Consider the following 27,222-nt stretch of genomic DNA (forward strand, 5'->3'; position numbering starts at 1 on the left):
TATATTTAGTGGTATATACTGTATCTGAAGTCTCTTTTATATAGACCTTAGTGGTCCCCTAATACTGTATCTGAAGTCTCTTTTATATAGACCTTAGTGGTCCCCTAATACTGTATCTGAAGTCTCTTTTATATAGACCTTAGTGGTCTCCTAATACTGTATCTGAAGTCTCTTTCCCGAAATTCAGCCTTGGTGCAGAATTACAGCCACTAGAGCCAGTCCCACAATGAGCTTTCCTTAGGAACTAACTGCTCTACCTGCGTCTCAGAACTGCGGCCGCCTTGGTCTCGTGAGATTATCGTTGCCCACGTGTGCATGACGTCAGAGCAAGTCGGGATCAAGTCGGACAAGAATCTAACCGGCATGCATTGGGCGGCAATCGCCGGTGATCGATTTTTGCGCAGATCTGGCTCATCTCGAACGAGCCTATTCTCTGATCATATATATGTCAATAGGCTCGTTCGAGATGAGCCAGATCTGCGTAGAATCGATCACCGGCAATCGCCGCCCAATGCATGCTGGTTAGATTCTTGTCCGACTTGATCCCGACTTGCTCTGACGTCATGCACACGTGGGCAACGATAATCTCACGAGACCAAGGCGGCCGCAGTTCTGAGCCGCAGGTAGCGCAATTGCTTTTCACCAACTGCAAGAGCCAGGCGGACGCAGGTGGACCCAGGGCATGCTGGGAAACGACGGCCTCTCAGCTGATTGAACAGCTGATTGGTTCAGAATCGACTCAACATGATGACGTTTTATATAAACTTTTTATTGATTTTGAATCGGAGGGATTTTAACTGCTATTTGTCTGACTTTAAAGGCTTATTATCTACAGAACACCTGTTGTGTGGCTGATAGTTATGTTTAGAAGTCAGAGAGACTAAATCTGTTCAGGTTATGGATCATCTACAGTCTGTTGGTGATTAAAATCAGCAACAGATCGCATGTAGAGAATTTCGACAGCTACTCTGTCATAATAAAATCAACTGGAGACTGTGTAGGAGCTGATATATGGGTCTGATAACATTTTATTAAATCGGAATCGGACCCGAACGGACCACAGTGTTTGTGTCACTTCCTGTTCAGCCTGAATGCTGCTGGAATCAGCTGGAAAACTGTCCGACTTGAGAGCAGATTTTTGTCACCGCCCCCCGGCTGCTGCCGCCTGCTCTCGTCTACTTTACAGGCGAGGCGCAGTTCATCTCTGGAGGGTGAAAGGTTATATGACGCCGTTGACGGGCGACTAAAGGAAACGTGCCGTGTCTGAAAATAAAATAACAGATTTCTCTGTGAAACATTTGGGATAGTGTAGGAACACAACTCATAAAAATATATAACATAGGTATGGTCATATTTAGACATTTAAAAGCAGAAATGTTACATATTGTACCTTTAAAAAGGCCTTAAAATATCTTAAATTTGACTTGGTGAAACCGGTAGAAACCCTGTTAAATAAAAAAGCAAGCAGGTTTTTAGAGTTTTGAAACTGCTGCATGCGATGTACAACTGTACCGTACGTGAATGTGTTTCCCCTTTGTGTGTTGGCCAGATCCCAGAGGATGATGAGGTGTTTTCAGTCAGGCTAACGGGCGTGGCAGGTGGAGCCCTGCTCAGGCCCAACGCCAGCAGTGTCCAGCTGCGAATCCGGCGTAATGACAGCCCACTGCGGTTCTCCCACTCCATCATGGCAGTAGCGGAGTCCGCTGGAGTCATTGCCCTCAACGTGACCCGCGGTCGGTTGACTGAGGATGGGCCACTCGTCGGCTCTGTTGACACCGAGGTTCCTTTCTTTCAATACAGTTATTTATTTACGTTTGACTGTTAAAGAATAGGGCACAACCTAGTTAATGATATACCTACAGTATATATATATATATATATATATATATATATATATATATATATATATATATATATATATATATATATATATATATATATATATATATATATATATGTGTGTGTGTGTGTGTGTGTATATTGATGCAGAAAAAACAAGCATAAGACAAATCCATATAAACCATCTGGACTCAACTGTCTTCAGGTTTCTGTCGATTACATGGTGGTGAGCGGTGGAGGACTGGGCAGCGCCACGCCGGCTGTGGATTTCGTCGACCTACAGCCCGTCAGAACAGTTAAATTCCCTCCATTTGTGTACAAGACCAGTCTGTTGTTCAAAATCACTGACGACACGGTGCCAGAAATCGCAGAATCCTTCCATCTGGTCTTGCTGGAGGAGACCCTCAGAGGAGATGCTGTGCTGGTGTCACCCAACGCTGTGCTAGTGACCATCGAGCCCAACGATAAGCCTCATGGTGTCCTGTCAATCAGCAGCAGCGCAGTCTTTCAGCCAATCAGCATCAATGAAGACCTGACACAGAGGTGGATAACTTAGGAATGTTTATGAGTGTGTCTTACTGTGATGACATACATGTTGTTTTTCTTCTAATGGATACTATTAGATTGTTAGATTGTTGAACTTTTGTGTGCTGTATATACTGTCTAAAAGTTTCTCGTGCACACCAGAAAGTATCTTGTGCACAACAGAGAGTTTCTGGTGCGCACCAGAAAGTTTCTGTTGTGCACAATTTACTTTGTGTATGTCGTGCGCGACAGAAAGTTTCTCGTGCGCATCAGAAAGTTTCTAATGCACGCCAGAAAAAAAAAGAAGAAAAAATTCCCCCTTTTCTTTAAGGGGCTCCATACTCTGTATTTGTGCAAGGATGTCATAATAAAAAGAAAAACATCAAAGATTATTGCGTCTTTAACCATCCTTTGTTTGCTCCTGTATCATTTCCCCTAGATTTGAAGGGATCGTTATTGTAAGAAATGGAGGCAGCTATGGCGACGTGTCCGCCAACTGGTCCATCAGCAGAAACTCCAGTGACCGCTCCCCAGTGTCGGATGATTTGACGCCTGCAGCAGGGACAGTGAGATTTGCTGCCGGTCACGTGACAGCTGTGATTCCAGTCTACGTTACGGCTGATGATCTACCTGAAGAAGCAGAGGCTTTTGTTTTCAAGCTGCTGCCCAGTACTGTAACTGGAAATGCGGAGGTCGACGAACCAATGGAGGTCAGTTTAGAAGAGATCTGTGATAGGCCAATTTGAAATATATATTTATTGTGTTGCTGTAATGGATTTGTGGTTTGTAACAGAAAGAGAGAAGAGAGACCGACGCCTGCACTTGTTAGGGAACATGTCCTCCAGATGTTGTGCATGTGTTGTGCATGTGTGAGTGTTTGTGTGTGACCTACTGTAAGGTACAGTGGCAAACTTGGCACGTTCTGCATAAGTCGACCCCTTAGTGTGTCACTTTGCTCTGTGGGTGTTCCTTTAATGTGGCTGAATCAAAACAAAGCGGAAACAGCAGGCGCGCTCTGTGTGTGGTGTCTGAGTGTTCTTTTTTTAAGAAAGCGTGGGTGAAGTGGTGGCAGTTTTTTTTTTTTTTTTATAGCTTCCATCTTTGTCCAAGCCTCTTGGCCATGTGTGAAAGCAATGGGCAGATCTAAGTCTTGTTTATATGGAAAGCATGAGATGAGATGCATTTCCAAAACTCTGCATTTGGTCACAATGACACACACCAGATCACCACCTCAGGTTGTGAGGTTATAAGATGTGGTGAGTTTGCCATCTGTACAGAAAGAGTTGGCTCAGGATTAATACACAACTTTAGCAGTAGGACAAGTTAATCAGCGTTAATTGTTAAGTATGTATCACAGACATTATACTAAGCTGTAAATCGGCTGTTGTGAGCACGCCAGGCAACGCGACAGACAAGTGTAGGTTTTAGGAAAATGAATGAGCCTCAGTTAAAATGCTCATAAAAACTACTCTAGCAGACTTAGCAGAGTTAATTAAAGAGGATGCCTCTCTAAAGTTAGCGCAGGGCTCTTTTTTACTACTTTCAGTCTCACTTGTTTTCTTTCCTCTCGCTGTTCCTCACCTCTGCTTCTTCTTCTTGTGACCTAAGATACAGTCTTAGTAACACAACAAAAAAGGGATGCACAAGACAACAACACAGTCCTCCAAAGGATGGTTAATGTGGGCTTAATTGCAATTATCCACACACACACACACACACACACACACACACACACACACACACACACACACACACACATAAGATCAATCACCTTCCTCCTCACTACCCAGGGGATTGCACCCAGCCAGGAGGTGCTCCCTCATAAGGACCTGACACACCAACCCGACGGCTGACCGTCGGCAGAAAAGGCAGTCGGACCGATCAGTCGGCTCCCCGAGGTCCAAAAAGTGCCTCGGAACACACCGAAGCGACGCCGACTGGAGCGTACGTTCTGCACGTGTGCAAGACGTAATACGTCTCCATAACAGCAGGCGGCGCTGATCTGTATTGTCGCCCAAAAATATGAAAAGCTGAAATGACCAACGCGTCACGTGGGTCTGTCTTCTCCAGCCGATAGTAATGCCGGCTTGTTCGAAATACGATCTTGTCATTTACGAAAATAGTTCACTGAATCGTGTTCCTGAAAACATTTTAAGCGAGAAATAGGCCATGCGGTTGCTGAATCTGTCTTCATTTCAGATCAACAAAGGTCAGATTTTGAGAGGTGTCCGTCACTCATCCCGCTCATCATTTCCGGGTTAGAACTCCACCAATCAGATTGGTCATTGAGTCCGACTGCCGTCAGGTCGGCCAAAATGAAGGCCGACGGCACGGAACGCACCGAACAGACTCGAGTCACTGACCTCGCCAGACTGTCCGACGGCCGATAATCGGGTTGGTGTGTTTGACAGAAGGGCCTTAGCTGCAGTGCTATAGGCCCTTCTGTCAAACTCCCATTCAGAGATCCCATTCTCTTCCATGGCAAAGTATATATAGCCAATTGTACTTATTATAAATATGAACATATTATAATGTCAATCATCATTAGTTTCAAAGCATTCATTTCATTGATGGAGCTTCACCTGATGTGCCAGATGGTTTGTTAAAACAGAAACCTCTGAGAAGCCGTCATCGGAAACTGTCTAGAAAAGTGCAAGGCACTTATACAGTATGCCAATACCTGGCAGGTGCTTGGACGAACCATCCGTCTTATCACGTCTGCCATTGTTGTTTTGAACACACACATCTTAACCACACCCGTAGCTGCCAGTAGCATCTCATGTTGGTGCGGTAAGCTGCTGTTTGAACAAAAAACGCATTAACTTGGAGCCTGACAAGATGGATTTTCATGTGATATGTGATCCCGCGTTTCTCGCATGATTTTGTGAAATCGCGAGAATCCAGCTGCCATGCAAGGTACGGGTTAATATGCAGACTAACTAACTGACAAACTAACTAACAGGAACCTGTGAGGGACTTTTTGTGGCAATACATAGCAAAGTTAAAGTTAATCAACATAACTTTACCCATTCTCAGTCCCAAACTAAGTTTTGTGTTTCATGCAAGATACGTAGAATATGTGTTTTTGATCTTTCTCTCATCAGTCAAAATGTAACATATGCCCACTCCTCCTTTCTTTTGCTGATTTGTTAATTTTATACTTGCCCTTTGTCTGGTCTTCCTCCACTCTTCCCCCAGATGGTGTTCTACATCCAGGACAGTGACGATGTCTATGGGCGTTTTGGGTTTGACCCAGCAAAAGAGCAAAGCATCCAGAGCCAACCTGAGAGCCGTTTCCTGTCGCTCAACTTCCTGCGAGACGGTGGTACACTGGGCAATGTGTCTGCGACGCTAACGGCCCTCTACATTCCCGCAGGCCCGATAGACCCAGCACTGGCCCGTGACCAGGTTCTGAATGTTAGCAGGTCCGTTAATGTAGTGTTTTCCCGTCAACGGATGGTCCACGTCACACTGCCAATCAGGAATGATGCTTTTCTGCAGAATGGAGCTCATTTCCTAATACAGGTAACAAGACTGGAAACAAGCTACAGAACAGTGGTGGGATGTAACTAAGTACTTTTACTCAAGTACTGTACTTAAGTACAAATTTGAGGTACTTGTTACTTTCTACTACTACACCGCTACATTTCAGAGAGAAATATTGTACTTTTTACTCCACCACATTCATCTGACAACTTTAGTTACTTTATACAACACCATGTTTTAATATAAATTAAACTACCCAACAATGTACAAGTCCAGCTGAAATGATTAGCAGATTAAACACAACTGTTTGGATCGTTTCCAGTTTCTAAAATGTGAGGATTTATTTGCATTGAGTACTTTTACTTTTAATACTTAAAGTACATTTTCCTGATGATAGTTACATACTTTTACTCAAGTAACATTTTCAAAGTAGGGCTTTTGCTTACTTTTTACTTTTATGAGTATTTTTACAGTGTGGTATTAGTAGTAAGGATCTAAATACTTCTTCCACCACTGGTAAAGAGCAACACATACTGTAAGTGAAACACGTGGATGAAATAAATAAATGTGTATATACTACCAGTCAAAAGTTTGGGGTCACTTAGAAATTTCCATTCCACTCCATTATAGACAGTTAGACAGATTTTTTTTTTTAACCAGGGCAGAAGTTTTCAGATTACATTATGTGCTTACATAATTGCAAAAGGGTTCTCCAGTTTTTTCTCAGTTAGCCTTTTGAAATGATATCCGATTAGTAATCAGAATGTGCCTTTGGGACATTGGATGAACGGTTGCTGATAATGGGCAATGTCGATAATGCATTAAAGATCAGCCACTTCTTTCTATAACAGTCAAGAACCCTTTTGCAATCTCAGCTGGTATTCTGTCTATAATGGAGTGGAATGGAAATTTCTAAGTGACCCCAAACTTTTGACTGGTAGTGTGTGTATATACTATATATTTATATTTCACTTTGAATGACATTATATTTTTTAAGGTTGTAATCCAGGCAACATTTTGCCTCCAAAAATGTGCTCTCTCTGTTTGCACTTGCCAAATCAGTGCCATCCAAACTTGAAGTGCCTCATTTGCATGTGTGAACGGTTTGACACTGGCACTCAAAACCTGGCATGTTGCTATGGGATTAGCCCAACTGTCCAAACTAACAACACCACCTAGTTCTTAAAGCAAGCAAAATAAAAAGCCATCACATTCTGTAGAACCATAATCACGTCACACACTTACAGTCAAACACATACATGCACAAACAGAAAAGAAAGGGAATGGAGCATTGACCGGTCATTCAATACAACTTTAAGAGCAACCATCATAACCAGATGGTTAAGACAGAGCTGCAGCTGCCTTTTTGAGCCTTATATTCATTGAGATGTTTCCTCTATTTCCCCTAGTTGAATTCATTGGAGCTGATTGATATCAACCCCCCGATTCACTCAAACAGCCCCAGGTTTGCAGGAGCTCTAAACCTGACGTTAACGGTCACCCCTGACATTGCTAATGGGGAAATCGGATTTACGAGTAACGCCACAGTGGTGGTTTATGAACCGGAGGACACCAATACCAGCACAGTAAGACATGAGCCCTATTTTTTAGCAGTTGTACATTCGAATGGTATCAGTTCTGTGATTGCTTCTTTTAACTTTCAGTAGTTCTGTCCAGCCTGAATTTTTTTTTTTAAGTCAGTATTCTGAGAAAAAAGTCAGAATTCTGAGTTGTTTTTTTGTTTTTAAAGTCAGACTTTTGAGAAAAAAAGTCGGAATGTTGAGTTTAAAGTCAGAGTTCACACTTTAAACTCAGAGCTCAAATACATTTTTCACATGTGGCCCTAATCCTCTTCCGTAAACAGCATATAACTATATATATTTTACTTTATGCTGTTTAAATTCTAATGTTCAATTGTTAGAGATCTTAATTTGGATCAAAACTACTCAGTTGTTGCATAGTCTAAATTTAATAAATGAACCACCGCTGTAAAAGAAAAAGATGCGTTTCCTATTTTGCCACTGTAACTAACTGAGAAGAGTCTCTAATTACTGACTTTATAGCCACCATGCTGCTAGTCCGAAAACTTGCCTCTAATCTGTGTTCAGAAAGTGAATTTTCTGTACGTGCATACAGTCTGTATAGGTGGTTCATTTGAATGATGTCTGGTGCTGCAGGTAACCCTTCCCCTGCGACGCGATGGGACAGACGGTCGGGCTGTAGTGTTCTGGAGTCTTCAGCCAACTGGAAGCAATCGTGTCGATATAACTGTTAAAGACTTGGAGCCCCTCAGTGGCTCGGTGGTCTTCCTCTCCGGGCAGAGTGATGCTTCCATCAGCTTCACCATCATGGCTGACGATATCCCAGAAGTCAACGAGACATTGCTGCTCACTCTGGATAGGTAGGGATATTGAACTCCAAGAAAAGTTATCATTAACCAACATAATAATTGTTCATTTAGTTAATTATCATTAAGGCATATTAGACCCTTCTGTTCTGCCCATAAACACAGCCGTAATAAAATAACCTTTTGGGGTTTAGAGTGTGAAGCTGATATTATGTAATGTCTTCGATCCAACTTAGACAACAAGTCCAGTGGAATTGGAAGCCTGAGTGGGTGCTATCTCATCCTCCTGTGGTTTTCTGGAGCTATTTGTGTGTGTGATCGTGGTAGTGGTTTGGGGGTGGGTTCATCTGTTAGTCAGTGTTCTGATGAGAATGGCGGCTCTCTTTCCTTCCCACTCCTCCCCCTGCAGGGTGGAGACTGCACGCTTTATAGTGTACTTCGGGTAAGTGGAGAGTGGAATGAACCTGGGCCTTTTGTGTGGCGTGAATCAGGACTTTGTTTTTCAGAGAAGGGCCTACTTCAGGATTTCTGGGGTCTTTACTTGATGTGGGGATGAGGGGGACTGGGGTGGGGGGTGGTTCACTGATGGTGTGAAAAAAGGAACCCAAAGGAGGGTGGTTGTTGGGAGTAAATAGAGAGTCTTCTCTACGTGTTGCGCTCTAATTTAACCAGGCTTGATTGTTGTGTACCTCTTTAAAGATGTCAGTGTTTGTATGCATGCAGCGCCTTGGCTGTGTGTTTGGAGTGCCTCATTCTGTCATGTCTTTGTCTCTAATTTACCCGTCATGTGATGCTTACAAATGTTCTCAACATACACACACATACAGACCCCCGTGGAGTAATAAAGATGCAGGCATAGCATTGATTGACATTGTTATTAAAAGTGGTCTAAACAGCAGGACCTCAACATATGGAGCCAATTATGAATGAGCATCACACAATACAAAGGCAAAGGAATGCATTACACAGTTGTTTAGATTAAAGTTGAGCTGTGTTATAACATTTAATATTTCAAAAGCTCAAAACACAAGTTTTAAGTAACTTGCATGTCAGAGTTCTCATCTGCTGCACAATGTAGGTGCAATGACTTGGGATAGGTTTCAGTAGTGGTCATTGCTAATACCGTTTGTGTGTTTGTGTGTATGTGTTCTAGGAGTAATGTTGAGAATCAGATCCTGAAAGCTGGCTTCACCAGCAGAGAGATCGTCATCATGGAGAACGATGACCCTGGGGGAGTCTTTGAGTTCTCCCCGTTCTCCAGAGGTCCGTGGGTCATTAACGTAAGTCTGCAACTGCAAATTCAAACTATAAGATTGTATCTAACATATATCTTTGTTAATTAGAATATCTGAGCAGCTGCAAACAATGTGAAGCGATTGTTACATTAAAGGGTTAGGGTTCTAAGGCTGTCAATCGATTCAAATCGCGATTAATCGCATGATTGTTCACAGTGAACTCGTAATTAAAAGCAAATTAATCACATATTTTGTATCTCTTTAAATGCACTTTAAAAGGGATACTTTTCAAGTTTTTAATGTTCAAGTGATTTTTAAGACTCAACATTCACATCGACAGTACATGCAAATAACTTTAGTCTTGTGGAGAGAACCATCTGGAAGGCCTTTGAGACTGAACTTGCCATTTAAAAGACCCTTTTGCTTATCAATTCCTGATTTCCCAAACTACGGAGCGGCCCGAGGCCCCATTCACAGAACGCGCCTGCGTTTTTTTCGCGTGTCAAAAAAATGAGTGGCGTGAAAAGGAATTTGCGTTAGCTCGTTATCGCGTTAATTTGGACAGCCCTAAACTCAACGTGTTGTTATTTTGTCTGTCGTCTCTGGTTTTGGTCAGATTTATAAAATTTAAACTTACCTTCTGTAGGAAGGTGAAGCAGTGGAGCTGCACGTGGTCCGAGCCCAGGGCCAGCTGCTGAAACAGCTGGTGCGATATGCTGTCGTGCCTTCAGGAAACACCGAATTCTATGGCGCCACGGGCATCCTGGAGTTCAAACCAGGAGAGAGAGAGGTGGTAGTGGCACTGGTGGCAAGGCCTGATGGGGTCCCTGAGGTAAGTACATGGTCAATTTCAAGTTTATATAACTATTTAAGTCACTACTAAATGAAGTCCTCCCAGTCAATTTTTGTTAAGCTAGTGAAAGAAGTCTTCCAATAGACTGACAGTAGATATAAGAATTATGCTTTAAACCTGTATTTGCTAAATGAAAACTCTGTGTGTGTGTGTGTGTGTGTGTGTGTGTGTGTGTGTGTGTGTGTGTGCGCGCGTGCGTGCGTGTGTTTTGGTGCGCGTGTGTGTGCATACAGCTGGACGAGACTTTCTCTGTGGCACTTAGTAGCCACAGCACTCCACCCAGTCGCCTAGGCAACCACAGGGAGGTCAACATCACAGTGCGGAAGAACGACGACCCTTTTGGGATCATTGAGTTCGCCCAATCAGGACTGACTGTGGCCATCAATGAGAGCAAAGGGGACGCGATGCACCGGGGTACTTTGTAGCTGAAGGAGTCCTTTAGATAATAGTGATACTTTTCCATGTCAATTGGTATCTCATTGACACCTTAAATAGACCTAATTGGAGTGAAACACAGAATGGGGAATGACTATGATTAAAGGTTGTATTTTAAACGTACCATGTATGTGTAATGCATGATAAAGAAGTACTCTGGTTAACTTTTAGAGCAGGAAGTTTGGGCCCCACACAGTGATGAGGCAGTACGACATTCGATCTGGTCCTAAGAACAAGGAGAAGCAAAAAAGCTTCTCTTAGCCTCTAGGGCAGTGGTTCTCAACCTGGGGTTCGGGAAAATATCCACAGAGCAGGGAGCACGTTGGACAATGCTAGATGCTAGCTGCTAAAACTACGTAAAACTAAACTTGTCGTTAAAGGTCCAATGTGTAGGAATTTCTCCCATCTAGCATTGAGATCATAAATCAACTCTCTCGCGCCACGCAGTTCAAAGTAGAATTAGAGCTACGGTAGCCTTCACGCTTCAAAAAGCCAGGATGTCATCCACGTCTTCATCCAGCTTTCCCTCTGGCGATCAGGTCCGTTCGTTCCGTCTTTTTTTCTGATGACGCCGGTCTCTTGCTCGTTTCAATCTCCTTTTTTCTTTTTCTGGGCGAAGAAGAAGAAGAAGAATTTTGAATACGTGTGGTCCTCCATGTTTCCTTCTTCAAACTGGCCGGGGTACGATACCCATTAGCAGCATTAGCAGCACCTGTGAGTTTATCATGTGACTGCGAAAACGCAAAAGGCGGAGCAGTACGTACTGTATGTCCCTTACCGGCTAACGTATTTCAAGATGGCGCATGAATATGGAGCATCTACCCCAGTTCATGCGAATGCAAATGTAAAATTTCAAGCCAAAAGGAATACTTGAAATTGATGGTGGAGGTAAATATTCATGAAAAAGTTTGTGAACGGGCAACACCGATTTTGATAATGAACAACTGAACATGTTACACACTGGACCTTTAAAGCAAAGTATTATCTGTTTACATATATAAATCGGAGCATTCGTAAAAATCACTCAAAATCAGCAGGGGGAGGCGTGTAAAAACAGCTGTTTGCACCAGTTTGCAGCTCTCTTTCTCTTGTCATCGAGGGGGGTGGGAGCTCCACGAACACCAACCTCATTATTCTGTGGGGGTCGCGACTAGAAAAGGTTGAGAACCATTGCTCTAGTGAGTTTATCACTGGGGGTTTGCTCTTAGCATACACAACAAAAACTTGCGAAGTTTAGGTGTGAGTCAGAAAAATAACTTTATTACCTTGCTGTATATCAAAATGATATGATGAGTAAAGTGCATAAGAGTTAATACATTTCAGTAAGTTTTTAATGTCTAAATGGATCATCTCTGTCTCTTCTAAATTGCATCCAGCGGTGTACCCTGTAGTGAGGAACAGGGGTCTCTTTGGAGAAGTGTCCGTTTCCTGGGTCTTGGAGCCAGCCCTGTCCAGAGACGTCAGCCCCCTCAAGGGAAACATCACCTTCATGGAAGGGGAGTACCTCAAAAACCTCACTCTCTTCTCTGTACCCGATGAGGTAAAATTATAAACTAAACCATGCATGCAATTCAAAATCGAGTAACATTTCCTTGTTTCAATTTGAATGATTTGTTTTTATTTAAGATCCCAGAGGACATGGAGAATTTCACCATCACATTGTTAAATGCGACAGGTGGTGCAAGACTGGGAAACATACTCAATGCCAATTTACAGATTAATAAGAATGATGACCCCATTTACTTTTCTGGTAAGGATGCTGTTTATGGAGGATCCTTTTAAAGACTGTAATATTATATTGATATATATCATAGATACAGTCACTGACTCCTTTTTTTTGTCTCTCCCCCCTCGCCTCGCCCTCTCCTTAGAACCTGTGGTCGTGCGGCTTCGCGAGGGAGGCGTGGCCAACTTCACTGTTCTGAGGGCAGGCCGGGCGGACTTTGTTGCCACGGTGATGTACCGTGTTGAGTACGGCAAGGCATCTCCAGGTGACCTCACCTTGCTGAGTAATGACACGCTGCTGGTGTATGGCGTGGGTGAATGGATGAAAAACATCTCTGTGGCTGTGGAAGATGACAACATACCGGAGACTGATGAACCCTTTTACATTGTTCTCTACAACGCTACTGGTGAGTATGGGATCCTTTTAAGTGGTTAGCACAGGGGTGCAGGGCAGGAATTTCATGAGGGTTCTGGCTGCCGTGCCCCTCAAAGTTTGGCCTTATGCCCAAAAAAAAAGGATGTGCCCTATGGCTACAGTGGCCTTAATGCCCCGCTCGCACTGCCCCAGGTATTTTCGCCTTTTTCTCCTCTGCCTCTTTCTTCTTCTTTGTTTTTAGACACAGGTTTTTGTTGAGATTCTGAATTCCTATTGGGCAAACATCAAGTGAAATGCTGCACACATAATCGGCAGTGGGTTCAGAAAACGGAGCTGTTTAACATCAATAGTTTGACCCAAATGTAGTACCGCCGGCCAACCAGAAGTAGGGTTGCACGATATTGACAAAATTAGATATTGCGATATCAATTATGAATATTGCGATATCAATATTAATTTTGATATTTTTAAACATAGGTAAAATTACAGAAGTTACGGGAAAATGCATCAAAATAGATTCATAACAAATAAAACAAGTTTTCTTACAACACAAGGTTTATTTCAACTGACATCTGTCATATTGGACTGGTCCAACATGAAGAAATAAATAAGGACCATGTCTACAGAACAGGACATGTTTTACTGGTGGTACAGTATAAAATAAATAAATAAAGAGAACAGGACACAACTTTTCTTTCACTTCTCTGATTCGTTCCGTTTTGTTGTCTCTATCTATTTCTTCACGTAGTGGACCCGTGCGCTGACGTGCACTAACATGTGCAAGTGGCACGGTCACTGGCCAATGAAACATGATCATTATAGCGTTTCAAGCGAGCTCTAAATCGAACACAACTAAACCACACAGCCAACGGACGGGATGCAGCGCTCCACAAAATAAACTAAATATAGCATACTTATTGCGACACTTTTGATATATTGCGATAACGATATTGAGCCGATATATCTTGCACCCCTCTATATAATATTGCGCAACGTGATATTGCGATAACGATATTGAGTCGATATGTCTTGCACCCCTAACCAGAAGACTTAATCAAACTCATCTTGATGTGACAATGCCGCAAAGCAGTGACTGAGTGAACTTCTGAGAACAAAAGCTCGACTCAGCTGGGTTAAGAAAGTTTTAAAATTAGCGAACAAATCTGACAAGAAACTTACCTTGTTAGTAGGCAATGCTTGTATATTATGTCGCTACAATGAGGAAATTCCAGACTTGATGGGGCATACTGTATATTATATGGATATCTTCTGTAAATCAGAGATTATTTTAGGTAATATAGTGGATGTGTCTTATCTTTATATATGTTGGTCTCTTGAGATAACAAAAACAATATGATCTGCATCCCCTCCAATTATTAAACAGACGAAAGTCATTTGCGTTTCTCATTTTTCAACATGCTTTGTAGTCACCGGGCAATCACTCATCTCAAAATAGCATCACCCCCTTCTCCCCTCTTTATCCTCTTGTCTTAATCCCAGCTGTGTATGTAAAGAGAGGAGTAGCTAGGTTATTTAGCATTGTCTGTGTCTAACACTGAAAGCTCTCCTAATACCAGTATTGTGTGTCAGGGATGGGAATAAAAGACCAGTGGGCCCCAACAGGGACCTTAATTACCAGACTCCAGACTTTCTAAGACACAAAGAGCAGCCACTCCACTGGCCTCTCTCTGTCTTCTGATTGACATGGAGTAGAGTCGAGTGAGGGTTAGCCTGGTTTATGCCAGGGGATGGTCCTTTTATAGTGATTGTGTTAAAAGTCAATAACCCTCATGTTAGAGGTCAATCAAACTCATTCTGGGACTTTAACACTCTTTACCTTTCCTGTTTAATTAGGAGCAGATTTGCATGCCTGTTACAGTGTACTCGTAGTCCAGCAACCTGAATTGTGTGCTTGTGTGAGAGGTTACTGCAGTTGCGGGAATGCTATTTCCGCAAAAGAAATATGCCCCTGTAGTTTTTATTCCATCCATATAAAAGAAAGAAACCTTAAAATGTAATGGTTTGGGTTTATTGAGGGTCTGTCCTTGGTTTTACTTTATAAGTTTACTTTTAAAGGTTTTTCATGAATAAGAAGCCCTATCGTCCTGGGCTTGGTTACCATAGATATTATGTGCATTGCAATATCTATCTGTCTGTCTGTCTGTCTGTCTGTCTGTCATGTATCTTTTACTAGTGCAATAACATTATGGAAAAAAACACAGGACAAGTGTTGCAATAAAACATTACAAGAAGACATAGGACATTTGGACGGTGATAACACATACAGACATTAAAGCAACACTAGAGAACTTTTCCCGCTTCAGTCCCCCTACAGGTTGGAAGCAGAATTGTCTCATTATGTCTCATTCGAACTACAGATCCGCTACCTGATCTGGCAAACTTGCATAGTGCGGTTATAGCCGGTAGAGTGCCGTTCACCCTTTTACGAGTTGATGAACCACTGAAACGATTTTTGGAAACATTATTTTAAGTTACAAAAAGTTCTCTAGTGTTGCTTTAAAACTGATTGATTGATGTATCCTGGTCTGGGAGTGTGGATTGGGCTGGTACTGTGACATGACCTGTAAGGTGAGGTTTATTTGTGACGAGGATGGTGACCTGTAGGTCCTGATCTAATTTGATAATGTGAATGTGTCCACAGGTGATGCGGTTGTGTATGGAGCGGACACAGCTACTGTGGTGATTGAGGCCAATGATGATGCCAATGGGATTTTCTCCTTGGAAGCCATAGAGAAACCTGTCAAAGAGAACAAGACCAATACATTTTAGTAAGGAGGAGGCCTTCAGTTCAAGTTTTTTGTGTGCAAAACATCTGGATCTAAAGAGTTGTATACTTGTTACATGCTCATTTACGTTTTATTTAAAGAATGAATCCAAGTTGCTATGCATTGACAAAACTCTGAAGTTGACATTTTTGAGGTACAAAGTCTTCACCCTGTATTTTCTCTTCTGTCCCAGTGTGCTGCGTGCAAGGGGCCATTTTGGTAACGTTACTGTCTTCTGGCAGCTGTTTGCCAACGACTCAACGACTCCTCTGGAGGAACACCAAGAGTTTAGCAACACATCTGGCTCCATCACCTTCACTACAGGAGAAGAGGCCAAGCCTATTGTCCTGGAGGCCATCTCAGATAAGCTCCCAGAGTTCAATGAGTTCTTCGTCCTCAGGCTGGTTAATATCTCAGGTGAGTGCAGGATAAAAGTGACATATTTGCTAGATTTGAGAGATATATTTAGAATAAGAGATGTGAATAAATGAATCACCAGAGAAGAGTGGCATTTGCCATAATTGACATGACGTTTCATTTGAGTCACGAGCTTTGAAATCTCGATACTGACACTTGTTAAAATGACAAAGAAGGATTCATTTCATTTGTAATGTTGTCTTGAAAACCCTTCAGCTCTTGTCCATAATTTCTCTAAGGTGGTTACCCGGGGGAGGGCGGACGACTAGCCAAGACTTCTCTGAATGCCTCGGTTCTCATCCCTTTCAATGACGACCCATTTGGTGTCTTTGCCATCACTGACAGCAACCTGGACCAAGAAGTAGCTGAAGATGTACTCTCAGAGGATGATATGGCTGACGTCACTTCCTTCACCATCCTCCGTCAGCAGGGTACTTTTGGTGATGTGCGGGTTGCCTGGGAGATTGTTACTGGCCTCTTCCCAGCGGGCCTTCCTCTGATGGATGACCTGCTCCTTCTAGCCTCCTTCCCAGACGAGGTTGAGCTCAGGCCTCATGCCAGGCGACACCACTCAGCCACAGACACTTGGTTTTTCTCTGGGCGTCCCGGAGCTTATGGGACCATCTCCTCTGAAGATGGGCCTGCTGTTGTTGGAAACTTCACCTTCTCTGCTTGGCTCGTGCCCAGACCAGACACCGACGGCTTCATAGTCTGTAAAGGAACCAGGAACGGGACCTTGTATTATGGAGTGAAGGTCCACACCAATGAGTCTCATGTCACGGTGATGCTATATTATACAGTGAGAGGATCAAACAATACCCAGGTGGCCCGGGCCACTGCTGAGAAATTTGTAGAGATTAACGCCTGGGTGCATGTCATCATTACTGTTGATGATGGGATTGTTGAGTTCTTCCTCGATGGGAACTCTATTCCCGGAGGACTGAAGAGCATCAAAGGAGAGGGTATCAACGATGGTGAGTTATATATATATATATATATATATATATATATATATATATATATATATATATATATATATAGCAGAGTGACAAAGGTCAGCTTGTTGAGCATAAAGTGTCCGTCATATCCCATTTTTTTTTTTATGTTCAGCTTGTGTCTGCGGTCTCTTTGTTGGCACATGTAGCATATGTTGTCATACTCCTTTCCCGTGTGTGTGGGAAAGGAGTTCAAGATTATCTCTCATTATTCACATGTGGAAGTCTTAACTTCTTACAAACATCATGCATGCACACCCTCACACACACTAATGCTCATTCTCACACACACACACACACACACACACACACACACACACACACAAACACCTCTCAGTCACTTCCTCATTGTTCGGGACTATTGGGACTCTGCTATGCTTGAGTGAGCACTTATCCTCAGCACTGCAGGATATTGTTACTGCTAAAGGGAATCAGCCGGCAGCTTCTATTCTGTCTATTCTCTCTAATTATTGGAGACAATAGTCGCAGCCTGCATTGCTCCAAAAGCTCCCCTTGTGGGAAATATTCTGATGGTTCTTTGGCTAACTTCAGTCACAGTAGATGTACACATAATCATCAATCATGTCATGTGTTATTGTCCTGCTACTGGTAACTCAACCCATAGAGGAATTGTTTTGTGTCAGGGCTTTATACTTGCTCACTGTGGCAGATTATTTGCATGTATCCCATTTTGTGCAAGTAAAGGAAGCGATAGGCACGAGAGGTGTAAGTATAAATGAGTAATGAGAAAGAGCCGGACCTGGGCATTTAGCGGCCTTAATCAAGATTCTGTTTTTGGTCCCAATACACTCCAACAAAGCAACCACGTTTGTTCCACCATTAACAATAATATGATTGTATGAGCGGTCAAAAAAGTCTGAAAAGAAGTGTGAAAATTATTTAATTTATATTCAGTTGCTATTATCTCAAGTCAACTAAAATGATAAGTTACAGGATCTCAGGTGTTGGTTATATAAATCAATTAAAATTATTATGTAATGTAGTAGTTTCTATAATAATAAATAATACATTTATAATTCTATCAAATAAATGTATCAATCTGTGATTTTTAAAGCACGCCAACGATCCGCTATGTGACAAACACAGTTATTTTCCAAAATTGGTTGGAGTTTCGGGAATTAATAACAGTAAGATCTGTATTATTTCAAACTAAATCATAGTTACAGCAGCTTTGAAACCTCTAAAAGTACACTGAAACTTGTTTTGACATGTAGGGAACAGAATACATCAAATATATCCACAGTTAATGAATTAGAACTTATATCTGTGGGTGTGTGTGTGTGTGTGTGTGTATGTTTGATTGCAGCTTGTGACCCAGTACCACTTTAATCTACTGAATATCAGTGTTTCCTTTTTTTCAACCTCATATTTGTCATATCATATCCTGTACGAAGTTGTGCTTGAGGCAAAGATAGTGATTGGTTTACTTCTGTATCCAACCATTTCCAACTTTTACAGCTTAAACATAAATTGCCAGTTAGCCATTTGCTGTATATACAATTTGATGTTCTGTTTTCTTCTATGTCTTTCTACTTTAGGACCTGCGTCAGTGTTTATCGGGTCAGATCATGCGGGCGAACAGCGGTACACAGGCCTTCTCCAGGATGTTCGCTTGTACAGGACTAAGCTGAACCGAAGCCACATCCACGAGCTTCACACCCAGCCTGCTAAAACCGACCTGCGTAACATCTCCGGCTACCTACGGTACCGGCAGGAGGAGAGGCAGAAGTCGTTTGTGGTGGAAGTCAGGGATGATAATGAGGAGGAGGGAGAGGAGGTGTTCTATCTACAGTTGGTAGCAGTTCATGGTGGAGCGCGCCTCCCTTTCCCCAGACCCACTGCTACTTTGCGAGTCATGAAGAGTGACAATGCCAATGGGCTTTTTGGATTCACCGGTGCCTGCATACCTGATGTAAGTGCAATTTGTTTAGTCAGTGGCATTTAGTGGACCGTTTTTTTGCTGTATCTTTTAGCCCCTCACAAACTCTGCAATTACCACATTTGTAATGTAAACCACACCGGTAATCAATACATTAATCATCTTCACGACCACTACTACAGTAGCATTTGTTAGTGTCATCACTTAGTTGTGTCTACAGAAAAAAAACATATGAATAGAAACACATGTAACGTAAACCGATTGGTTTGTCGGCCTCTGTCCTGTTGCATATTTTATCAGTCTTCATGCCTGGCTGCAGGGAGAGCATGCTCTCTGTTTTTAGTTGGATTGGATAGGTGGGCTCTCATGTTGGCCCCTCTCAGGTACAGCAGCAGCTGGTGAGGCTGCAGGTCAAGGCATTCCTGTAGAAGTGGATCACGAGTTCCAGCACTGGAAATGGGAGATCTAGTTCCTCGTTTCCATCAGCACAACAGGTGGCAGGGCTGGGGATGTCATTCCATCAGAACTAGAGGATTGTCTTTATGTCCTTGATCCTTTGGGGATTAATAGACATAGAGGCATGTGGGCTATCAGGTGCTTCCTCTCTAAATCACATTATTACTGTGCTGGAATTAGACCTGCTCATTAACATAGTTGGTAAGACTAGCTCATTTAAGCATTCAATATTTATCATTTTTCCTCCAGCGGTTCAGAACTAATCAACATTTGTATTCCCTTGTTTAGACCACTGATGAGGGTTCCACTGTCTCTTGTGTGATTGAGCGTATGCGGGGATCTCTGGACCACGTTTATGTCAACTACAGTGTTACCCAACTCGACAGCTTGGACAGTGAGATGCCAGCCCATCAAGATTTTGTTAATGCCACTGGAGCTGTGCTTTTCGTGCCTGGACAGCGCTCTAAGGTGAGTGTACTGTGTGTTAGAGTATCTCAACGGTCGAATCTGTATTGATGTGATCTTTTTTGAGCTGTGGGAAACCTCTTTGAGTTTATCCGGGGTCACATAAAGCAAAGGCACTCAGTCGGTAAAAACAAGTGTGATGTACCTTGTGTGCACTGTATTTACACATCAGCATATTGATTTCAAATATACATCGTATGTCCAGTTTAAAAGCAGGTATTTACAGTAACCCAAATGCAAATGTTTTAAGACAATCAGCCCCACCTAGTGGTTGGTTGTTTGTGTATTTACTGATGAGTCGACAGGTGCCAGCTCAAGCTTTTACATTTACCGAAATATAGATTTTCTTTTCATGGGTACAGCCTGGACTAGAACATAAAACTAATGTATGCACATCTTTCTGTTAGGTATTGAACCTGTTGGTGTCGGATGATAACCTCCCAGAGCTGGCAGAGTCCTTTCAGATCACACTAGTGTCAGCAATGTCCGGTGACGGGAAGCGTGGCTCCACCCCCACCAGTGGTGCAAGCATTGACCCAAATAACTCTGTTAACACCATCACTGTCACAGCTAGTGACCACCCTTACGGTATTCACTCACATGCCCAAAAAACAGCACTGTTGTACTTTCAATGTTGCTATTTTTTAGCAATAAGTGATCAATATTTCTAAGATTATGATGTGACAAGTGGCTTATTGGGTCAGCTAAATATAATTACACTTTTCTCTCTCTTCTTCTCCATCTTATGGGTATTTACTCCCTGCCCTCCTACTTCAATCACACCTTTCCCTCCTTTTCGTTACATTCTCCCCTATTTCCTTTCTTCTACACATAACAATAAACACACAAACACACACTCTTCCCTAATCCAGGCCTGCTGCAGTTTCAGCCTAGCCCTCCAGGAGAGGGATTTATCGCTCCATTGTTAGAACCTGGCCATGTAACTGTTAACGAGGAAGATGGAGAAGTCCGGCTGCTGGTGGCCAGGGCCCAAGGCCTTCTGGGAAGGGTCATGGTGGGATACAGGACAACCCCATTCACAGCTTCCAGCCCTGAAGACTACGAGGTTTGTTTCCACTACAGTCTTTAGGCCTACTGATGCATACACGCAGATGATGTATCGATAAACTAATCAGCAGATGGAGAGAATACATTTTGCCTGCTTCCCTTGTTACCTCCGGTAGGACTCAGAGGGCATGCTGGACTTTCTTCCAGGGGAGAGGTTAAAGTTCATCACCGTGACCATCATAGACAATCCTGTCCCTGAGCTGGATAAGATTTTTAGAGTGGAGCTCTACAATGTTGATGGAGGAGGTGAGAAAATTATCACAACCCTACTGTTTTCATTTGTTTGAGTCACATATTGATGTATTTCCTTTCGTTCTTTGCCTATGCTTATTCATTAGAGCTCAACTGACCCTGTAATATGCCCTACTGTTTTTGTGTGTTTTGTGTGCTGTGCTCCTGTGTGCTTCCCCGTACCCACCTTCCTACATGCCTACCTTTCTATTTGCCCTTCGATCTCCACTCTTCGGGTGTGATTCTTACCTGGTGTGACACTTGTTTGATCCTCGTGTGTGATCCATCAGTGGATCAGTTTCTGCGTAGTGAAGGAAGTGGTAGTGGGGAGAGTGACTCTGACTTCCTCCTTCCATCCTATCATCACCATGGTAAGTATCCCCCTCCCTTTCTCCCCAAACTGCTTCTTGTCTCCATTCATTCACCCCCACACCCACATCATTTCTCACTCCCCAGGGCTGCAGGATGCATATCTCAAAGTCAAGTTAGGGATCAAGTGACATGTTGCGGCTGCTGACAAGAATATACATTTATACGTGACAATTTTTTGTCCCCACAAATTGAAAGTGCTATGTCTTTCTTTCAAAATAATATTTTTGGCTGGTTTGATAGAATTGTAAACCAGATTTGCACCATAAAAGCTCAGAAACTCTCCTCTGAAAACTTCATTACTTAAATTATTGGGCAAATTGGACTACTGTGTACTATCAGACATAGTACACATAAAAATCATCCTTAACACTTCATAAATTATTATCTTTCAGCTCAGTTGGAAGTGCCTATATACGTGTAGGTGTGTGTGTGCATATGCATGTGTTTAATTGTGCGTGGCATTTATATTGTACTGTGACCCCTGTGAGAAGTACCCAAGGAGAGGGATGTGGGAAAAGCAAATAGCCCTTAATGGGTAGTAAGAGTAAGTGGTTGACTTAAGTGTCAAAGAAGTTTGGGCTGCTGTCAACCATTCTGTCACCACACACTATGAAGCTGCCATTTCAATCTGATTCTCTTGGCCAGTGGTTCCCAAACTATTTCACGTCAAGGACCCCTAGACTGAAACAAATTAGATCACAGAACCCCATTTGATAAGATTTTGTCCCAGGGTCTGCACTCTGATAGGAATTTTGCTTTTAGATGTTTTATTACAGAAAGTGTATGAAACCCATGACCAAAATAGTTATACATTGTCATTGTGTTACTTATGGATGTAATTATAGTACAAATAAATTCCCTTCTGAAACCCCCTCAAGGACTCCCTGTGGTCACCTTGCATTAGATGACATATTTCCTTTAAAATGTCATTAAATTCCGTTCAAACGTGTTAGAGGAGTTCCTCATGGATCTATTCTTGGTCCTTTTTACATTTATAACTATAATATTTAAAACTTAATTTGAGTTCCAGCTTTTCAGTTCCCTCTCTTTATTTACTGCTGAAACATGTTTCAGCTTCGCAGATTTTTTACTGGTTTCAGTTCAACAAACTGAACCTGGATATTAAAAAGACAACATTTATTAATGTGAGCCTCAAAGTTTATTTTTCACATAGACACAGAAGATTTTAAATGGAGCTTAAAACCACCTCACAGTCTTCCAGCAGATGAGGCAATAAAGGTACATGTTTGTTGGGTATTATTATTAGGCTATTTATATTAAAATCACCAGCTTGATTGATTAAACGATTGTCACATTTCCATTCCCTGCCATTGGGTCCTTTTCATTTTCTTCAGACTGAAACTCAAAAAAATGCAACCAGAATGTATCACCAAAAAGTAACACAGAGTTTTATCTTGTATGTTTATGTGTAGCCAGTTTGGGAGTTGCATCCCGCATCACAGTGATCATCGCTGCTTCTGATGATGCCCATGGAGTGTTTCAGTTCAGTCCTACATCCCTGTCTGTTAACGGGACAGAACCTGAGGATGGACGCAGCTCTGTAATTCTGCAGGTCAGTGTTTCCTTGTGTTTGCATTTGCAAGTCAAGATGCTAATACTGCTCTCAGTCAGTCACGTTTTTTTATACTTTTTTGAAGTATTGTTCATCATCATGCCATGTTTTTTTTTTTTTTTTGTTCTCTCTTAGGTGGATCGGTCCTTTGGCGACCTTTTCAATGTAACTGTGTACTGGGAGGCTGATCCCAGTTCTGAGGGGGAACTCCTTAGCAGGTTTGGGAACATCACCTTTGGTGTAGGTCAGAGGTCAGAGAACATCATCATCAATGTGGCCCAGGATGAGATCTCTGAGTTGGACAAGAGTTTCAACTTGTCCTTGGTTAACGTCTCCAACGGTCGTCTGGGTGTCCAGACATCTGCTACTCTGACTCTGCTTGCCAGCGACGATCCTTATGGTGTTTTTGTATTCGCTAATGTAACAAAGTCTGTCCGACTTTCTGAAGCTGACTCAACTGTCTCCCTCACCATCCTGCGGCAGAGAGGCCTGATGGGTCAGGTGTGTACTTCTTTAAAAGTATAGAAATTACAGCCACTTATGATTTTGTGACTTTTAATAAATAAATATAAACGGATTCCCACATGTGATGGATGAAACTATTTTTTTCCCATTTTTTATTTGTCTAGGTGCGAGTCACGTATGGGACACTAAACGAGGCAGATCCGGAACCTTACAGGACCCCTGGGGTGGGCCGAGCCACTGAGGGGCGGGATTTTGTTCCCCTCCTGGATTCTGTTGTGTTCTTGGCCAATCAGAGTCAAGCAAACATCACCCTCCGAGTGCTGGATGATAAGGATCCAGAAAGAGACGAGTCGGTGTTTGTGAAGTTGCTCAGTGTTCAACTCATCAAAGGAGAGCAGAAGAGGCTCAGTAAGATACTGACACACCCCACTGAGTGGGAAGTTTTACCTGAAGAATTCATTTAAGATATAATGACATTCAACCTTACCACACTAAATTGATTAAATATCCTCTCACTGTTCTTTTTAGTTTCCAATTCCCCTTCTCTGGGCCCCATGACTGACATTGTAGCCCAGGTGATAGTGGAGGCCAGCGACGATGCTTTTGGAATCCTCCAGCTGTCAGCTTCTGCTGTCAGTGTCGCCGAGGACTACGTTGGGCCCATAATAAATGTTACACGTGTTGGGGGGATTTTTGCTGACGTATCCGTCAAGTTCCGAGCAGTACCTTTGACCGCCCGAGTCAGTAAGTGTTGGGCATGGAACATGGATTTAAATCTGTCTCTTTATGATTTGTGTGTGAGCAGGCAGGCCATGTCCATATGTAAGTGCATGTGTGCCATCCTATAGGTGAAGACTACAGCGTAGCCTCCACTGATGTGGTCCTCCTAGAAGGGGAGTCCAGTAAATCTGTCCCCGTCTATGTCATCAACGATGCGATCCCTGAGCTGGAGGAGACCTTTCTCATAGAGCTGATCAACCAGACCACCGGAGGAGCTCTCCTCGGGGAGCGCACACGTGCCATCATCACCATACTGCCTTCTGATGACCCTTTTGGTGCCTTTGGTTAGTTGGCATTATCCAGGATGTGTTTGCATCTTATTATTTCTCCTTATTTTGGACAATTTGTCAATGTTAAGCGAGTTCTTGATTTTATTTCTACCTAGTCTTCCAAGCAGTTCCAGTTACCATAGAGGAGCCAGGGTCTAGTTCCATTGAGGTCACGTTGCCTATAGTGCGTAAAGCTGGTACTATTGGCACAGTGGTAGTCCAGTGGCAGGCCACTGTCAATGGTAAACTAGCAGTGGGGGACATCAGACCCACATCAGGAGAGGTGAGATTTGCTCCCGGAGAGACCATGAAGACGCTCCTAGTGGAGATTTTAGCTGACGACGTACCTGAAATCACCGAGGTAAGTAGCTGACATTGAAAATGCCACTGTGAATTGCGTAAAATGATACATCCGTTGAAAAATTTTACATAATTTAAGCAGCAATGTTTATTTATTGAACTCCTTTCGTCATTTCTAGATAATTAAGGTGGAGCTTACTGGTGCCAGTAATGGAGGAAGCCTTGGAGCCGAAAGATCTGTTAACATAATAGTGCCTGAAAATGACAATCCATATGGGACAGTATACTTTGAGCTTTCTGTGTACCGCGTTCAAGAGCCACTGGAGGGGGTTTATAGAGCCAATGTTACTGTCCGCAGGAGGTACTTTTAATTATTGTTTTCTTCTGGAATAATGTTTTTTTTTTTTATGGACATTAAACACACTTTTCCTATCTGCTGTCTTTTTTTCTGTCATCCCCTTTGCCTTTATTCCAGAGGTGGTCTATTTGGTCGCTTGGAGATCGTGTACAGCACCTCTGACATCGACATTGTTGGCTTGGCTCAGGCTGATGGCCGGAATCTGCTAATGTACTATGACCTCCCAAAACTAGGTGTTCCATCCACCGCCCCCCTTAGGACTGTTAACATCACCGGTCAGACAGACCCACTGGCTGCATGTGCTGCTGCCTGTCTGAGAGAGCAAGCCTGCCAGGCCTTCTCTCTGTCATCAGGGGTGAGCCCACCATCCTGCACTTGGGTGACTTCAGGGGTTGACCAGCTGACCGCTAAGTCTCAAGTTATGACTTATGTCAAAAACAGCACTGCAGCTGCTGTCCTGTTCAGTAGCCAGGCTGTGGCAGGGAGTGATTACACCCCTGTAACAGCTCAAAGTGCCTTCATGGAAGATGGGTCAGGGGTCGCCAACCTCACCGTCCCAATCTTGACTGATAAATTCCCTGAAATGGATGAGAGCTTCTCCATACAGATCCTAAAGGTAAAACCCAATTATATATATATATATATATATATATATATATATATATATATATATATATATATATATATAATTATTGCCCTGTGTAATTTATGGTTTAATGTGTTTTACAGTACATGCATTCCAGGGCTGCAACCAACGGTTATTTTCATTCTCGATTAATCTGTCGATTATTTTCTCAATTAATCGATTAGTTGTTTAGTCTATAAAATGTCAGAAAATTATGAGAAATGTCAATCAGTGTTTCCCAAAGTCCAAGATGACGTCCTCAAATGTCTTGTTTTGTCCACAACTCAAAGATATTCAGTTCACTGTCACAGAGGAGAGAAGAAACTAGAAAATATTCACAATTAAGAAGCTGAAATCAGAGAAATATTTATTTTTATTTTTCAGTAAAAAATGACTCAAACCGATTAATCAATTATCAAAACAGTTGGCAGATTAATGTAATAGTTGACTACTAATGGATTAATCTTTGCAGGTCTAATGCATTCTATTTCAACTGTATAACAAATCAAATGTTTTACCATGTATCGTTTAAAGGTCGACCTGATGAATCTGACTGTGGCACAGCAGAACCTGCCCTCGATTGGCCAGCCAGACAAAGCTGTGGTCACTATAGGGATCAATGGAGATGCGTTTGGCGTATTTTTGATATACAGCCTCAGTCCCAACACCACTAACAAGGGGCTCTATCTAGAGGTTCGAGAGGAGCCTACGGTTGTGGTGCCCTTGGTTATAGAGCGGAGAGGAGGGAATCTGGGCACCGTCACCGTAGAGTGGAGGTTTGTTGGAGGAAAGGCCACACCAGATGCTGACTTCACTGGGACTGGAGGGACTCTGGTCTTTGATGGTATGTGGATCACTCACTGAATTGATTGCATTGGTGGAATGTAACTAAATACATTTATTTAAAGGTGCTCTAAGTGATGTGACGCTGTTTTTTAGGCTACAACATTTTTTGTCACATACAGCAAACATCTCCTCACTATCTGCTAGCTGCCTGTCCCCTCAACACACTGTATAAAAACGCGGTCTCTGTAGACAGCCCAGGCGCCACAAACGGCAACAAAAACAAACTGCGCCAACCTGCACCACCAGACAAAACAAACAGTGTTCCAGCCAATAACTGACAAGAAGGATTTGGGGGTGGGGGTTGGGGGGTTAATGTGTGGAAGGGAGGGGGAGGGGACAGGATGAGGAGGCGGGAGGGGCGAGCTAGCCTCCGTTTTGTTTGACAATACTTTGAACGTCAACAAGAAGTGACCTCACCCAACATCGCTTAGAGCACCTTCAAGCACTGTACTTAAGTACACATTTGAGGTACTTGTACTTTACCTGAGTCTTTTC

General features: G+C 42.7%; 1 protein-coding gene across 1 annotated transcript in view; it reads left to right on the plus strand.

Annotated features, from left to right (window-relative positions):
• The window catches only part of adgrv1 (adhesion G protein-coupled receptor V1), a 172,231-nt gene that overhangs the window by 25,626 nt on the left and 119,383 nt on the right, over positions 1-27,222 (plus strand). The window contains exons 7-36 of the mRNA XM_028577354.1: positions 1,550-1,780; positions 2,045-2,382; positions 2,804-3,074; positions 5,563-5,889; positions 7,260-7,436; positions 8,028-8,251; positions 9,351-9,477; positions 10,079-10,264; positions 10,519-10,699; positions 12,097-12,260; positions 12,347-12,470; positions 12,592-12,852; positions 15,484-15,610; positions 15,801-16,024; positions 16,264-16,998; positions 18,579-18,952; positions 19,664-19,843; positions 20,248-20,428; positions 20,713-20,906; positions 21,025-21,154; positions 21,430-21,510; positions 22,945-23,084; positions 23,220-23,585; positions 23,714-23,957; positions 24,078-24,293; positions 24,398-24,613; positions 24,715-24,959; positions 25,078-25,259; positions 25,374-25,872; positions 26,416-26,725. Coding sequence (XP_028433155.1) covers positions 1,550-1,780; positions 2,045-2,382; positions 2,804-3,074; positions 5,563-5,889; positions 7,260-7,436; positions 8,028-8,251; positions 9,351-9,477; positions 10,079-10,264; positions 10,519-10,699; positions 12,097-12,260; positions 12,347-12,470; positions 12,592-12,852; positions 15,484-15,610; positions 15,801-16,024; positions 16,264-16,998; positions 18,579-18,952; positions 19,664-19,843; positions 20,248-20,428; positions 20,713-20,906; positions 21,025-21,154; positions 21,430-21,510; positions 22,945-23,084; positions 23,220-23,585; positions 23,714-23,957; positions 24,078-24,293; positions 24,398-24,613; positions 24,715-24,959; positions 25,078-25,259; positions 25,374-25,872; positions 26,416-26,725 — 7,255 coding nt within the window. The remainder of the gene's footprint in view (positions 1-1,549; positions 1,781-2,044; positions 2,383-2,803; positions 3,075-5,562; positions 5,890-7,259; positions 7,437-8,027; positions 8,252-9,350; positions 9,478-10,078; positions 10,265-10,518; positions 10,700-12,096; positions 12,261-12,346; positions 12,471-12,591; positions 12,853-15,483; positions 15,611-15,800; positions 16,025-16,263; positions 16,999-18,578; positions 18,953-19,663; positions 19,844-20,247; positions 20,429-20,712; positions 20,907-21,024; positions 21,155-21,429; positions 21,511-22,944; positions 23,085-23,219; positions 23,586-23,713; positions 23,958-24,077; positions 24,294-24,397; positions 24,614-24,714; positions 24,960-25,077; positions 25,260-25,373; positions 25,873-26,415; positions 26,726-27,222) is intronic.

The sequence above is a fragment of the Perca flavescens genome, chromosome 5 (assembly GCF_004354835.1).
Source record: "Perca flavescens isolate YP-PL-M2 chromosome 5, PFLA_1.0, whole genome shotgun sequence".
Lineage (NCBI taxonomy): Eukaryota > Metazoa > Chordata > Actinopteri > Perciformes > Percidae > Perca > Perca flavescens.